At 41.2% G+C, this 16999-nt stretch overlaps 1 protein-coding gene across 2 annotated transcripts in view; it reads left to right on the forward strand.

Annotated features, from left to right (window-relative positions):
- The window catches only part of LOC146628350 (suppressor of tumorigenicity 7 protein homolog), a 59238-nt gene extending 43477 nt beyond the window's left edge, over nt 1–15761 (forward strand). Inside the window, exons 3-16 of one of the 2 annotated variants that reach the window (XM_085359475.1) lie at nt 867–949; nt 2580–2739; nt 4609–4663; nt 5168–5283; nt 5409–5484; nt 7575–7729; nt 7881–7978; nt 8182–8296; nt 8967–9039; nt 9401–9503; nt 10278–10428; nt 10560–10652; nt 11727–11869; nt 15326–15761. In XM_085359475.1, the coding sequence (XP_085215601.1) occupies nt 867–949; nt 2580–2739; nt 4609–4663; nt 5168–5283; nt 5409–5484; nt 7575–7729; nt 7881–7978; nt 8182–8296; nt 8967–9039; nt 9401–9503; nt 10278–10428; nt 10560–10652; nt 11727–11869; nt 15326–15421 (1517 nt within the window). In that variant the 3' untranslated portion in view covers nt 15422–15761. The remainder of the gene's footprint in view (nt 1–866; nt 950–2579; nt 2740–4608; nt 4664–5167; nt 5284–5408; nt 5485–7574; nt 7730–7880; nt 7979–8181; nt 8297–8966; nt 9040–9400; nt 9504–10277; nt 10429–10559; nt 10653–11726; nt 11870–15325) is intronic. The other variant, XM_085359476.1, reaches the window with a different exon arrangement.
- The last annotated feature ends 1238 nt before the right edge of the window (nt 15762–16999 follow it).

Genomic DNA, 16999 nt, shown 5'->3' on the forward strand with positions numbered 1-16999 from the left:
TTCAGGCCATCGCTGTGTGAAGGGCTCTGTGTGATAGTGGAATAAGAGCAAACACTGATTGATTTTATTTATTTTTTGCTTTTAAATGTCGCGATTCAGAGTAGAGGCATTTCCCAGGCACTAAAAATAAATATTGGATAAATGAAGGCTTCTGTATGCACCTCTGACAGTTTCTTTATAGTAAATGGAGGAATGTCATTTGATTTGTAAAGGCTTAGCTTTGTAAACTGTACAGCATTTTTAATCTGTAAAAAATTTATAACTATTCACTTTGAAATAAATCCACTTGGACTGCTTCCAGCAGTGCACTCTCGCTAGAATCTCAACCTATAATCAGCTCTGTCAGTGTGACTAAAATGTAGGCTTTAAGAATCTATAGCCAGAGTTTATGACCACACTGAGAAAATCGATCTCTGTTTCTACTATATTAACCTTGTTAACAGTTATTTAGACATCATCCAGGGTTCCATTTTTGTGCTATAAATAACATTTCCGTGGCAAAGCTTTGCAAAATGCTTCAAAATATGGTATTTCTGTTAAGGCTGTCAGTTGAGCTCAGTTTTGTTTCCGTTTCCCTGAAGTTAAACTCTACCTGGGTTTCATAGTGTTGTGTAATTTCAAGTGTGAGCAGCAGGGTTCTCTGGGAAATGCCAAACACCGCATGTGGATGACATGTGCTGGAACCATAAATGTCTGAGTCTTTTTAATGTCTGTCTTTACCGTCTTTATTCTTCTTCTCTATAGACATGACCTATTTTTTATGAATATTCAACATTTCAAAGATATATTTTCAAAAGTACCTCCCCTGTGATGTAGAGGAGGCCTTTTTTTAATCTGTCTTTATTCTTTCTGTGTCTTCCTTGTAGTAAGCATGTTTCTCAACACCCTGACGCCCAAGTTCTACGTGGCCCTGACAGGTACTTCCTCCCTCATATCAGGACTCATATTGGTAAGATGTGCTTCATTCTTTATATTTGTTGATTGTTGAAGCTGATACTGGTTTAAATTTATTATAAATAAAGCAGTAATTTTTATTTGCAAAGTGTGAATGTTTAAGTTGGCTGCCCTGTTTATACTTAAGCATACAAATATCAAATATAAATGGTGTTGAAACCTCCTGCTGTTAAATGGATCTATTTTTTTTAAAGCAAAAATCACATCCTTGATGAATCTAACTTAATCACTGTGTGCTTTTACTTGACATTCTCTTCCATGTTAAAAGGAGAAAATTAATTTTCAGAGGTGGCCCCCTGGTGATTTTGAGCCTGGGATATAATTTGTTAGGGCTTTAATCACACATTCACAGGTCATATAAAGCTGAAATGAAAGGATATCAAACCTCATTTGGTCCTCCATGAGATTATCTCCCTGCACTATCAGTGTTTATTCTGCTGCCTGGTGCATCAGAATGCAACACACTGAATGTTTTTGTGCTTTTTAAATTACCGAGAACACGTGCTGGGTTGTTTTGTTTGGGATGTGGAAAAAGATAAGAATAGAACTCTCTATTGCTGTGCATTAAACAAAAGACGCTCCAAGTATTTCATTTCTTTTTCAGGTTCTTCACAGAGACGGCAAACTGTGTAACAGTGGTTGGTGCGCAGTTTAAAATAGCCCCTCTCTTAATTAACTCACTCTCTCTTCCCCTGCGGGCGATTGGCCAGTGTGCGTAGGCTGCTTGGAAATGGTGTTGAGCTCTGCACATGCTCTGTGAAATTATTTAGAAATGTGGACGCCAGTTGGTTTCATCGAAGCAATAGTGTTCGTTTCTCTGTAAGTGGGAGAGATGTTCCAATTTGCTCGTTTTCCAAGATTCCTGTAGGAGCCCCATCAAAATTTGTCATTTCCTCCTTCAAGCAGAAGCTCCACAGTACATCAGCTTTAGCAGTTGGCAGTCTGTACAACTCGTAAAATAATCACGTTTAGATATCAATACTGGAGTCCTTCTAGAAGCAAATCTCACCATATGGAAATGCCTTCAGGCACTTGTTTGAGTTATTTTGAATGATCTAAACTGAGTTGGTCGTTAGTCACTGGAACACAACTGTGTGTACAGAATCACTACTCAAGTTAAATTTAAATTTTCCAATCGATGTTATTTTTTTTAAATTTATTTTATTATTGAGTTCCATGTTTTGTCTGCTAAATTCCATCCAATCAAAGAGCAGGTTTCACTGATTGGATCCTCTCCTTTGGCCTAAGGTGGTAATTGGTGAAGTATACCCGGGGCCTCTGTGGCACAAGCTTGACTCCCATTGATACAGTGTTAATCAGCCCACACTCAGATTACTGTAATAAAGATGTGTTAAAACAGATGGAGAATAGTGACTATTTAAGCTAGCTGCTGGAGGTCTCAGCTTTACTAGCTAGTAATTGTCTTTACTTTGTTCTGATTAAAAATCGTGTGGCTGGCATTGAAAGTAGATTTACTCCCATTTTAAGCAGGTTAAAGAGAGAATTATTTTAAGAGGTGCTAATTTAAGAAGAATGTGCACAAAAAATGTGAACACTTGAATGTATCATCTTCATTGAATGAGCAGTTAAGTGAATGAGTTTCTTTCTGTCTTTCTTTCTTTCAGATCTTCGAGTGGTGGTATTTCAGAAAATATGGGACCTCCTTCATAGAGCAGGTGTCTGTGAGCCACCTGCGCCCCCTGCTGGGAGGAGTGGACAGCAGCTCTCCCAGTAACTCAAACGCCAGTAATGGGGAGGCTGACTCCAGTCGGCAAAGTGTGTCTGGTAAGAGCTACATTTGTGATCTGCTTATAGAAAAAGATTGCAAAAAGGTGACTGGGTCTCCCACCGAAAGAGCGGGGTGGAGGAGAGGGATGCCTGGATGCATCTGCTTAGACTGCTGCTCCACTAACCTGGAAAAACAGCAGAAAATGGATTTGTTTGTAGATGCATTAAGATCTGGAAAAATACAATTCTTTAAATAAATGTACTGTTAGAACTGTAAGCAGTACAAGGCAGTCTAAGAAATTAAAGCTTGTCTAGAAGCATCTTCCACAGCCAGAGTGAGCTGTGTGAGCGTCTTGACTTCTCCATTAGTGATGCTTTGATCTTGGTTAATCTGTTGAATGTATATTTGCTCGTCTGTGAAGTCTTTCATTTCAAAAGAGGAAAATGTCTCTGCTGAATAATTCCCTTGGTTCCTTTGCCAGTGATAAGGGAAAACGTTTATGCTACATAAGCATATACATAATGCAGCATGAGTCCCAGCCTGCTTTAGTCCAGACAGCCTCTGTCTATTAAAGAATCAGAACCAAATACGAGTTGCAGTGACAGTTTGGTTAAATGAGCTCACCCAGTCAGTTTAACGGCGTGTTTTCGAGCCTTCGGTCATTGAACTCTTTGTGGAGACGTGATGCAGCCGCTTTTGTTTTCAGCCAAACAACTTTGAGTGAAATAGGATTATGTGTGCTCAAGTGTACTAATCCTCCGTTTGCTGGCTAATAATCTGCTCTGTGAAAATCGCTCAGCTCAATTCAGAGATGGATGTCGCAGCTTAATATTTGTCTTTGTCACAGATGGGTTTTCAGTGAAGACCCGTGATTGATTAGTCATGGTTCTGGAATTGAATGTGGCAAAGCGTGAATTTTGTGCGCGTAGTATTGATTTATTTCTAATTTGACTTTGAAATTCGGTTTTATTGTCAGTGAGAGGCTTTTGTTTGTTTAGGCAGGACAGTTTGTTATTCAGTTAGTACAAAAATCAGTGAATAAACACATAAGAAATAATTTTCTCTGTTTAAGTCGTTAGTAATAGAATATGAGTTTTGCGATGTGTGTTGGGTTTTCATGGATATTTTATGCATCTTCTTTAAAAAAGGCAATCAAATAATTTAAGTGAGCTCCTTATTCTGATTTCCAGCTTAATTTATTTTATTCTTAAACTCTACAAGAGGAGCTTTGCATAACTCAAAATTCAAAATAATCTGTATTTATCTTCTGCTGGGCCTTGGTGCAGGTCATCCACTATGTGAAAGAAGACATTTTCTCTTTACTTTTTAAGCGTTTGTGCTTGAGATGACCATGTTAGTGATATCTCCTCTCATATCTTGACATCATAAAGATCCAAAAGTAGGCAGAAGCAGTCAGTCTGCAGTCTGAGCTTTAGGCTTCCAGGGATTACTGCACATTTGAAACTTTTGCTCTCATAATTTTCTCAAAACTGAATCCTGAGTGACACAGTGAGGGGACGTCTCAGCTCACGCAGAGCTCTTTTAGTTGGTTGAGCAGCACTTGTCATGTTGATGTTTGATATCAGCGCACTGTAAGCCACACATCTTATTGGTGCATACATATTATAAAAACCCATATAGTTAAGCCCTGTACCAACATCGATGTGTTCAGTGCCATCAGCTCAAACACAGGCTTGCCAGCAGTGTAGGTTTGTGCAGGAACCTGTTTGGTCACTGAGGAGTTAGAAGGCCTTTCCTCTGTCAGCCATGCTCTCACATAGATCCACGTGCCAGTCATGGAGCTGCAGGGTAGAGATGGCAGAATGCGCAGGCGAACCCTTTGAAGTGTGCCGAGTAAGCTCAGTGCCAACTTTGCCCTTGACGCTCATCACTACTGTTGTGCTCTTTGTGTCTCCCTTCTGCAGAATGTAAAGTATGGAGAAATCCACTGAATTTATTCCGCGGAGCCGAATATAACCGGTGAGTGACAACAGCAAAGCAACCTGCATCTGAAGTCCAGCTCACTTGGAGTCAGTTTTCCTCTGACTTTTCCATCGTTCTTTCTCATCTGTGTCTTCTCTTGTTTGCTTTTCCAGTCTTTCAGGTCTTTCTCGTGTCAACTTTCCTGCCTCTTGAGTGTCATCAGATTTGTTTTGGTCTTTATTTTCTCTCTTGTGCCTTTGTGTGATTTTATTTTTATGTCTTTCCCCCTACTGATTTGTCTGTCTCTATTATGTGCCATTCTTCTTTTGTTATCTTTTTGATGTCTTTGCCTGTGTTCCTTCTGTTGAGTCATCCCCCACTTTTTGATTCCTCATGTTGTAATTATCCAGTTTTTCTCTTCAGCTGTAAACCCGCCAATCAGAATTGTTTTCTGTTTGAGCTTTAGCAGAGACGCGTCATTCATTTTCTGTGTTTTGTCAAAAATGTGCCAGTCAGTAGCTTATTATTAAAGCGTGTCGTTCTGTCTGTGCTGGTGTCCAGGTATACTTGGGTAACAGGTCGAGAGCCGCTGACATATTATGACATGAACCTGTCAGCACAAGATCATCAAACCTTCTTCACCTGTGACTCAGACCACCTCCGGCCTGCTGATGCCAGTAAGCAAACACACATTCATACATATGCTGTGTTTATAACCATGTGATTTGATTTAAGTGCGGAGGGCGTAATGTGACCCCTTTGACATATTAATATGTTAATGTGTTTCTCTGTGTGGTGGCAGTCATGCAGAAGGCGTGGAGAGAAAGGAACCCACAGGCTCGCATCTCTGCAGCACATGAAGCTCTGGAGCTTGAAGAGTGAGTTTAAAATTATGTCATGGGTTGAAGGTATTAATAAAAGCAAATTCTAATAATCCTAAAGAGAGTCTAGCTACTCTGCAGCCCTCTTGGTAGATATTAAGGCAGTTTTCTGAGATCCATGTCTGAATGAATTTGGAGAGAGCCATGGTCTGTATATCAGTAGTCATTAAAAAAGAACAAAACAAGAATGGCACACAGTATAGACTGATAAAGGCAAACCACTAGAAATAAAACTAAATCATACAAGACTGAAGAGGGAAAATAAAGACTAAAACAAAACTAATGTGTAGAATTACTCGTAAAATCTAATAAGTCGCTCAAAAAGGGTTTTTTTTCTCCACAAGTTGTATTTCTACTGTGGATGCACACAGTTTAAGAACATTATATTTTTTTAACAACTCAGTATTGATTCCAGAAATTATAAGTATGTTAATCTCATCCACACAGAGCACTGAAAACAGGATACGGTCTAGCAAAGAAAGCAGCAACCTACATTTTACCACAATCAGCACCATGAAACTGAATCTCTCATTAACCTTGACTTTACAACTGCAACAACAGGATTGGCTCAACAGCCCGATCTCCCCTGATTTGACTGTTGGTCCGCTCTCTTTCGATTTAGTTTATGATCCTTCTGGAAATTCATTTTATGTCCGTGGACAGTGTTAAATAAATACAACCACAACAAAGAAGAAATCAGTTAGAGACATTACATACATTTAACAACAAAGCAGCAGGGGAAGGGTATCTTTAGCACTGCAGTGCTCTGCTGCTCTGTTGGAAATGTATCAGGCCATCCTTGGAACATATGACAAGACTTTGACAAATTCAGTTTCATTCCTTCAGAAGGCTTTTTGATATTTTACCTATATTTGTCAGAGCTAGAAATTTAGTCAAAAGAATTTTCCAAATTAAATCTCTTATCATCAAATTGAGTTTGGTCAATTTGACCAGCTGTATTTAACTGGTGCTTTTCTGATGGTTGTTCCAAACATATGTTGTGCACATACCAGATGAAATCAAAGGAACCTTTATATAAAAAATAATAACAAATGAGCAGACCATAAGTACTACATCTGATTTGAGTTTGGCCAGTCTTCTCTTCAGCAGTGTGTCTTGGGGCACCACTGTGATGATTCCAGCGCGGCTGCTATTTATACATCTCTCCCTGGAAGTTTCACTGTGACCACTTTCAGTCAAGCATCTGTGTTGGATTCTGGATCTCCGCCCAGAATTGTGACCCTTTAATTTGAATTTCAGTTTGGGGAAGAGGATGAAGTTGCAGGGAGGAAGTAGAAGGATTATGAGTAGCAATAGTGTTGGTGTGCACACAATGTCCTGCGAGCTCAAACCATGAAATGTCGGTAAAAATACATTTTTATTTTTTATTTTTCTAACTTGTAATCACTGATAATGGCTTTATGCTGACTCCAGTTAGGAAGCTGAAAATCAAAACTAAGAGCTGATCGTATCTTTTAATATTTAGTATTTACATAATCCCATCTAGATGCCGTACAACCAAATATGCTTTTGCAAAACTAATACTATGAACTTCTACCAAAAAAGTAGCTCACAAACATGAATCAGACCCCAAGTCCCAAACACTACTGTTGCTTTTAGGTCCACACACATCAGTTTGTAATAAATTGGAAAACTGTAAACTGCAGGTTTTGTTTGTGTCAAGGGCGGATCTGAAGCTTCTCATCACAGACTGGCCTTCCGGGTGCTTCCATCATTCAGAGGAAGGCAGCTTTAGTTCTTTTCATGAAATTCAGGTTTATTTTTAGGAGCATTTGTGACAACCAAGACAGTGCAGAGGAACTGTGTCAGCACTACATGTTGCTCCCAGCTTGTATCAAGGCCGTGACTGCAGGTTGACTCAGAGGAAAACTTCTTTGATCAGTGATCTGTCAGACGCTGCTGACAAGCACACAAGGCTCAGGAGCATTTTTATGTCTCAAAGAAGCTGCGCTTTGTCGGCAAACGAGGAACCCCGCTGAGAGGCGGTAAATGAATTAATGAGTGTATAAGAGGCTATGCAGCAGGTTAGTTATTACTCCCTGACTTCTTCTCATCCCCATCTACAGCTGTGCAACAGCGTACATCTTGCTGGCAGAGGAGGAGGCCACCACCATCATGGAGGCTGAGCGGTTATTTAAACAGGCGCTAAAAGCTGGAGAGGGCTGCTACCGCCGCAGCCAACAGCTCCAACATCATGGTACACAATATGAAGCCCAGCACAGTGAGTGTAATCCATGCTTTAACACTTTTCCTAAGCCAGTAATAATCAAGCGACAGTATGAATGGTAGTCCTGGTCCATCTCAGCCTCTGTTGCATTTTAATAAAAAGGACGGTAAGCGTGATCTGATTGAGCTAAGTTCTGTTTTTGCAGGAAGGGACACCAATGTGTTGGTGTATATAAAGAGGAGGCTGGCCATGTGCTCCAGAAAGCTCGGCCGAACAAGAGAAGCAGTTAAAATGATGAGAGATGTAAGTACACAACCTGCCAGAAGAAAACCCACACAAACCGAAACACACACAGTGTTGTGCATTCATTTCTGAATGGGTTCAGTATAAACAGTCACAGAGTATTTTGAGGTAATACAGTGATGACCCAAAGCTCATGTCTGCTGATTGTGCATGTGTCTCCCCCTGTCTGGTATTACATGTAACAACAGTTGTGTGTTTTCCAGTTAATGAAGGAGTTCCCTCTCCTCAGTATGTTCAACATCCACGAAAACCTGCTGGAGTCGCTACTAGAGCTCCAGAACTACGCCGACGTCCAGGCCGTTCTGGCCAAGTATGACGGTGAGCGACACTCAGCCACCTGTGAGCAGCTCAGTAACTGTACTAACAAAGCTGTATTTAGTTACTTGAAGGTAGCCGAGTACAGACGCCACATTCCCTGTCGAGTGTTTGTTGTTCCTCAAGCAGCCCGAGTTATTTTAACAACTAAAATGCCAGAGCGGGGCCATTTCTGACCACATATCTTATACAGCAGGGCCGAATCCATACAGGCGAAAATGTAATTATTATTTGCAAGTAAAAATTGCATCTGTTAAGATGTATTCTGTAAAGCAGGTGTTACACCATCTACAGGCATTTGGCCAGGTGTTGTTTATAAGATCATTTTTCTGCCTTCGTTAGAGCACAGACGCACACAGGAAGTATGCATGGGGTTATCTGAGGATGCCCAGCATGTTCTGAAACTACATTTTTACTCCTGTCTATAGATATTTATATGACACAACTGGAAAAAGAGAGCAAATCACACTTAGAGAAAGTTTAAGATATGATAACAAAACACAGGTGAAACCCAAACTCATTAAGTTCATTCACAACCCCCTGTGGGCATCTGCAGTATTCTTAAATACAGGCCTCCCCTCGAACTGTTACCTGTAATTCCAAACTTTTACCACATTCATTAAACTCCACCCTGTCCTTTCTGTCTCTGTCTGTCTTTTTGTCTCCTCCACAGATATTAGCTTACCTAAATCTGCAACAATATGCTACACAGCAGCCTTGCTCAAAGCCAGGGCGGTATCGGACAAGTGAGTATTGCTTTTCATCACATACAGTTCTTCAGGGATCTGACATTCCTGTACTGCTATTTAGTTTAAGATAGGGTTGAAAATGGCTCCAGGGAGGTGCTCAGTATCAATGAGAGAATAGCGATGATGTAGAAAGAGTGAGACACCCCAAGGTTTGAGCGCTGTTACTGTGACAAGTGAGTTTTCTGCCTGATTGTTCAGGGTGTAGCATGTATAATAAATGCTGCAGCTGCTTAAATTTAGTTTGTTTTTAACACTTCGTAAAATGTTGGTTCTTGCTTGTTACTATATCTATTCATGAGAGGTATGGATCAAAGTAACCTCATGATGTAGAATCACGACCGTCTGCGTGCACGTGCAGGTTCTCTCCAGAGGCCGCATCCAGGAGAGGGCTGAGCACAGCAGAGATGAACGCAGTAGAAGCCATCCACAGAGCGGTCGAGTTCAATCCTCATGTCCCCAAAGTGAGTTGAGATTACCACACACACACTTGCACGCAGATTGTTTGTGTTAAACAGAGATGTGTCGATAAGAAAGATGTAAATATGCCAGCTCATAGCAGAACTGCTCATTTACACGTGTAGCCCCTGTGTGAGTCACACAAAACAACATTCAGCATAAAAAACGAAAGAACCAAATTCAAGCAATACATAATGAGAAGTTAAGCTTGGTGGGATGAATCTTAAAGTGGGATATGTTGAGCATATCTTCTCTTCCAGGATTGACTTCCTTTACTGACAGTTTGTCCAAATGTAGTTCACCTATGAGGCACTTCTGGTGGGTGCTGTGATCTCTTTGCTACTGCCAGTGCTTTAATTTATACATTCACTTAAAAGAGGTGGATCAAGTCCATGTAAAACGTTGTTCCTTGTGTTATGTTATAACTGGGGGAAAAAATAAATAAATGTGCATGTAAAGTGATCCCAGGTCATAAATGAGGATCCAGTGCTGTAAACACACAGCAAACACAAGCTAGTAGCAACCCCCGTCTCAGAATGATGTTGGAGCAGGAAGTATGCTGGCCCCAGTCAAACAGCTTGGTGTTCACACTTGGTGCATTGAATTGTAATAATGTAACTGTGTCATGCTTTGTTGTGGGCTGAATGTGAGTATTGAACTTTATTCATGGATATGCTGAGATACTTTTAATTCATTTCCTTTCTCATTCAGATGTCTTCTTTGTTCTCTCTCCTTGTCTTCCTTTGTTCCTCTCTCCTCCTGCTCCTTGTTCCCATCAGTACCTGCTTGAGATGAAGAGTCTGATTCTTCCTCCAGAACACATTCTGAAAAGAGGCGACAGCGAGGCCATTGCCTACGCCTTCTTCCACCTACAGCACTGGAAAAGGGTGGAGGGGGCACTCAACCTTCTGCACTGCACCTGGGAGGGCAGTAAGTACATGCTAACACACAAATACTGTAAACTGACAGTATTAAAATTTTAGTGGTGATTATTTCTGAACACGAATGATTCTGGAGCTCGTTGTTAATTATTAATTGTTCGTGTTTTTGTGTGTTTGTAGCTTTCAGAATGATCCCATATCCTCTGGAGAAGGGTCACCTGTTCTATCCTTACCCCATCTGTACAGAGACGGCAGACAGAGAGCTGCTACCCAGTAAGAGAAGCTCTGACATGCATGCGCACACTGTGCAATGCAGTCAGGGCAAAAAATGTTATATTATATATATTTTTTAGGGAACTTGTTGTAAATTTCTGTGTTTAAATCCCTTTAATTAATTTTGGGAGTTTGTAAACTTTGAAGAAAAAAATGCTTCATGTCAAACATCTGTGCTGAAAAAGCTGTTTTGTTTTTTTAAAGTTACACTTTAATTTGAGAATTTGGCTCACAGAGTGTGTGTGTGTGTGTGTGTGTGGGAGGTTGATTGTGAGTGTTGTCTTGATGTCTGCCCAGAAGCTTGTCTGTCTTCACTCACAAACCCTTCATTGATTGAGCTGGCCTACAGCCACGAGAAGCAGCACAGTGGTCTGTCTGTGTCTCTGAAAAGACATGCATGTTTATTTCAGCTAATTACAATTGAACATAAATAAGAAATTAAATTGTGAATCAATGTGCCAAACATGACAGCATGCTATGTGTTAGACTTTGTGAGATGTTTGACCTTGTTAAACTTCCTCAACAGAAAAGGTTGCCTTCGTTGTTTTTCTTTAGAATACCTGCCCTCAAATTTGCCATCTTGTTGATAGTTACCCAGTAAAAGCCAGAAAGATGAACTTTGCTTTTAGAAAAAATGATTTGGTTGAGAACATCATGGAGAGTTGTGATACCGATTGTAATGTGATGGGAGGACTGTAAGTCTGACTGGTACATGCCCATACTGTCTGCTCCTTTTAAGGGTTCGTAACCACATGTGCACATTTGATATAGCTACATTTCATTTTTAGTGTCAGGGCTGCCACGTCTTGGATAAAGTTGAAGCGTAGGACACTTAATGAGCTCCTTTGAAACTTAAAATAAGCAGCGTTTGGTAGCTTAGTCATGAAGCATCTAGTGCTGAGAACTGACGCGATCCTCGAAGATGCTGGTGGATGTCTACCACAAGAGAGTGTTACTGTTGATTTTGAAAATAAACAAATCAGCCCCCAGTGAAGGTTGTGTTGAGGAGTAAGAGATGTAAATGTCGTACTCTGAACTAATATTGTGTTTCTGTGTGTCCGTCCTGCGTGGAAGCAGTGTTTCACGAGGTGTCGGTCTACCCGAAGAAGGAGCTGCCCTTCTTCATCCTCTTCACAGCTGGTCTCTGCTCCTTCACTGCCATGCTGGCTCTGCTCACACACCAGTTCCCTGAACTTATGGGAGTGTTTGCTAAAGCTGTAAGTGTATACACACACACACACACACACACACACACACACACACACACACACACACACACACACACACACACAGGGGGAAAAAATGAGGAGAAAACTTGAATTTCACAGATAATGTCCAGATTACTGTGTCCTTCTCTGTGGAGAGTCTTCAGAGAATAACTCGGTGACCTTTGACCTTTTCTCCATAGCTTTATTTTCATTAAAAAAACAAATTACCGGGTGAAATAACATACTGGATGACTTCTGACCTTTTTGCTTGTGCTACCCTCAGCGGCTGCATTCTTTTTGACAGTGAGTTAGACGTGCAGGCTTTTATCACAGATAGAAACATAGAAAGAATCTGTTGAAGTCACACAGTTCAATGGTTAAATGGGTGTCGTGGACCAATGGGGTAAGGACTGTACTGGCTAGAGGAGACAATAAATCCCATGACTGTGTAGTGCTTGGTAGCTTAAGCTAGGACATTATAGCACAATTTATTAGTAGATTATATGAAACTTTAATATGATGTGCAAAATAATAAAAATAAACGTCGTGGACTACACCCTGTGGTTCCTGTTTGGACTCATCCTTGGGTGCTACAGGTATCACAGTGACAGGAAGGGGCAGCAATGGCTGTCAGCCTGCAGCAAAACAGAGTAGAAATCTGAAAGATGTAAAGGTCATGGAGTAAACAAACAGTTTCTGTGCACACAGGCAGTTTGTGTTTTAGCTGTGAGTGAAAAGAGAGCGCTTCAAACCACACTGGAAAAGGTAGCATGACAAATGACTCTTACAGGCTTTTAAACACATGTGGTTTGTAACACACTTCTGGTGTCAGCTCTTTCCATCAGAGGAAACATGCTTCAGCTCCACCAACAGCTATACATGTGATAACTTCACCATGCTCACATATTATGTGTTATTTGCACATGCTCCTAAAAACAATGTGCATTTTACTGTTCTCTTGGATCTATTTTTAATCACAAACGTGGGAGAATTACTCACAGTTTTGAGCTCTCCTCCACAAGTGTTGTCTTGCAACTAGTTTCAAACACACTGCCAGCAGTTGCCCCATCCATCCATCCATCCATCCATCCATCCATCCAGCTGGAGGAAATGGCCAGGGTGAGGAAGTTCCTCCTGAATGACTCAACTTCTCACCCAACCTCTACAGCTAAACACAGCTACCCTTCAGAGAAAACTCATTTCTGTTATTTCAGTCATTATTCAGAGCTTGTGAGCAACGGTCAGGGCAGAGACATCGATTGACCGGTGAATCGTCAGCTTCGCTTTTAGACAGAGCTCATTCCACCCATGGATTGAGGTGATCCCTGCTACTGTATATCGAGCCAGTATCTCTCAACCTCACCAGACTCCACCAGGGAGGTGAAGTTCAGTGTCCTAGTAGCCAGCCTTAGCACCCTGGAATCAGACTTACTCTGCCCCTCATCTGATTCACATGCTCACCTCATCGGTCTCTTTTATGTGAAAGTATCAACAGGATCCAACTGATAGAAACACCTATAGTAGCCAAACATCTTCCCCCATGTACTTTTTTTCAATTGTTGTTGTTCTGGAGCAACCTTCACACATCCATCTTTTATATGAGCAGCCAGTGGAGGGCGCTGCCCACCCTCTGCCTCCTCCTTTAAGCCTGCAGCTCTGTGCTGCTCCCCTGGAATGTGGGTGAGGTCATCTCTCCACCCTGATGTGACACTATCAGCAGATACCATCTACCTGCTGAGAGGTAGATCATTGCAAGGAACACATTGCATGTATTTATCAGTGAGTCTGAAACCAGGAATAATTACATACCTGCTTATGTTAGTTTAAATCATTTATTGAAATCATAAATAAAAAGTATTTTAAAACGTATGCTGCTCAAACACTAAGACATACCAGATCACAGTAATGCTAATCACAGATGCTGGTGGTTACTGCAGACTTGATGTTTTATGGGGAACCTTGAATGGACAGATGAGGCCTTTCTAACAGTTTTTGGAATGTTTTCCGACTAAAGTTGACTCCAGAAAAACTTAACAGGTGGCTTCCAAGGAGAATACATAGCTACTGGCTACGTTTACTTTTTGATCTCATAGATCGATATTTAAATTCCACATTTGTTCAATGATTCATTTTAATATCTGAATAGATGAAATGATCAGTACATCAACTTGCTTGGGTAAATAAGTCGGGTTCCCACTGTGACTGAATGTAAAAGCAGCACAAGAGCTGCTAAACGTATAAGTCACCAGTGATTCCCTAGACCAATAAAACTTCATGCTAACATGGTGTCTTGGACAGGTCTCTCCCTGCCGCCCACACTGTTCAAACACTACTACACACATTTACTTTGAAGTGCTCTTTGAAGCTAAAATGGAGATGTGAGATCTGATGTGTGAAGCAATCCTCAAACCACCAGCTGCCCAGCTCACACATGCAGGTGGAGTCTCTTTCTGCCCCCCCCCCGCCCAAAAAAAAAAAAACCCTCTTCGTGACCTTTATCTGACATCTAAGACAGTAGGAACTTCCGTGAGCTGCTCAGGTGGAGCCCCTATCACCCCTCACCTCCTCCTTGCTAGTTGTTGTCAGACTGCCAATCTGAGAATGAGGCCTGAATTGCACTGTACACAGATGGAGGATTCATGCTGCAGAAGTGGAAAGTTTATTTGTTCTCACAGCTGAAAATAAAGGAAAATCCCCCAAACCTTCAGATAATTCAGACACACGGTTATGCAGCCTTTTTCTTATTTGTCAAAGTTTGACCTGCCATCGACAGCTGCTGACCTTTCCCGTCTTTATCAAATGTGGTCCATATTTTACAAAATTACCTCCATGTTTTGCTCAGCTTGTACTGAAACCCCCAGTTGAAACCAGGAAGTCATCAAGAAAGTGTTTGTTGATGTCACAAGTTAAGGGAGTGCCCCCTGCTGACTGTTAGACAGTACTGCAACATTGAGAAGCAGTGTTCATCTTTTATGTACAGGTGATATACACAGCCACCACCCTATCCTGCCGGCTTAGGCACTCTTTAAAATGTTTTTTGTTTTTTAAATGTCAGTTCAAAGTTTATATTAACCATCCAGATAAATAGCACATTGTCTACAAACCAAATATTAATATAAATTAATTTGGGAGTCTTGCTATCAGTTGTCCATTTATAAACAGCAGTCAGGGAGACATGTTATCAGATAGTATGAACCTGACTCCATCTACACACCACAGCTCTGTGAGGGATGCAGCACCTATGTAAAATTGCTTTTATTAGATAACAAAAAAAGCGCTTAAAGTGGTGGCTCGATACACTGCTGCGTGTCTCCGATACAGTTTTGTTCCATCTGGTAGAATTGGATGCAGTCAGTTCCTGTGGCCACATTGCAGCCAGAATGCAGCGTGGTGTATTTCAGGGAAAAGATGCTGGCTGCCCTGTTAACATTCTGTTTGTGTGACTGTATTTGTCTCTCTTTGTAGTTCCTCAGCACACTGTTTGCTCCTCTGAACTTTATCATGGAGAAGGTGGAAAGCATCCTGCCATCCAGCCTCTGGCACCAGCTCACCCGCATCTGACCCCGACCGACAGAAGGGCCGACCGGACCAGGAATCAGACCCAGGACCAGCACCAAGAACAGACCTCTATCTGGACAGAAACAGCTGAACTGAAATCCAGAACACTGCAGTGGACTAGACTGACGCGCCTCTGTGCCAAGTTCAAACCAAACCGAGAGCAGATGGGAATCCGAGGAGAGGCGCGAAACAAAAATGCTAAACAACACCCAAAATTGGTTTTGACTTTATTTGATATGTTTGCATTTCTTTGGGTTATCAGTCATTTAAAGCTGTTCTTTTGTTGTACAAAAAGAGATGATCAATTGCCATCATTAAAAAGGTGAAAAGGAAAAAAAATACAATAAAGGACTTTTTGTGTATTGCTGCAAAAATGCAGTGTTTTTACTGGCTGTCCCACATACTGTGAAATCAGCTGACCTTGATACCAGCACCACCAGATACAACCGGCTGGGTTTTGTTTCTCTGCAGGATCCATCACATATTTGGAGCGTTCATTCTCAAACTAAAAGCTCACTCCACAGTGGAAAAGTTGTTCCTGCAACTGCTGAAGCTCCACGTCAGCTTATTGCAAGTCCATCGTCATCGAGTTTGATGGTAAAATGCTCAACTAAACAGCATTAGAAGACACATTCACAGCCTGGTACAACAAACAGTTTTATTTCTCTATAGTTTATAAAAGTTGTGGGATACATTTGAACAGCGAAGCTTAAGCTGTTGTGCAAGCCTGCTTCCATTTGCAGTCCACTCACTGTTGGTGACTGTTGGAGCGTTTTGATGGAATTATCAGACAGTTGTTGTGGCTTTCAGTGTGGTGTAAAAAGTTTGTGTTGCAGGTATTGTGAAGTGATATGTTTAATAGTAACTGCTTGCTAACCAAGCTTGCATGTGCTGTCTGACTTAGACATCCCAGATATAGCTCTGAATACAAGTCAACAACTCAGGTCCTTTCCCACTAACCCAGTGCCCAGTCCTGAACTGGTTCTGCATATTTGCACCATTCAAGGATTTGCTGGTCCCTTAGGGTTGGTGACGTCATTAGTTATGCAGATTGTCTCCACTGCGATTTCCTTCCCACAGAAACGACCTAAGCAATGCTCAAGCATGTCTGGATGTGTACCAGCTTCCACAAGGTGCCAAAGCAATGCATCTTAATGATGAACTGTGACTCAGACCTCATCACCAGGGTGCATTAATCTAGCTAAACAAGCTGCTTGAGAAGTTTGTCCAGTTAACAGAACACTAGTCAGAGAAATCAGAATCTATTCATGTGTTTTTGTTCATGAGACTCTTTAAATCTGGACACAGTGTAAGTTTAAACCATTTATTCTGTAGAGTTCAGTTGTAAGGCTTATATTTTAATCTTACACAGCTGATGTGCAATTTACAGACAGGACATGTATTACATCTAATGAAGCAACTGGTGAGAACAGCTGCTAGTTTGCTTTACTTGTATTCCTCAGTGTATAATGACTGCTCAGGCCGCCGCCTCTCCTGTTTGTCACTGATGATGTTTGATTTCACAGAGTCCTGCTTGAATATTGCTCCTTAATCTAATATTGGTAGCAGGCACAATAACAG

The sequence above is a fragment of the Diplotaxodon limnothrissa genome, linkage group LG7 (genome assembly GCF_057381915.1).
Source record: "Diplotaxodon limnothrissa isolate DT_005_m linkage group LG7, D_limnothrissa_male_GT1.1, whole genome shotgun sequence".
NCBI lineage: Eukaryota > Metazoa > Chordata > Actinopteri > Cichliformes > Cichlidae > Diplotaxodon > Diplotaxodon limnothrissa.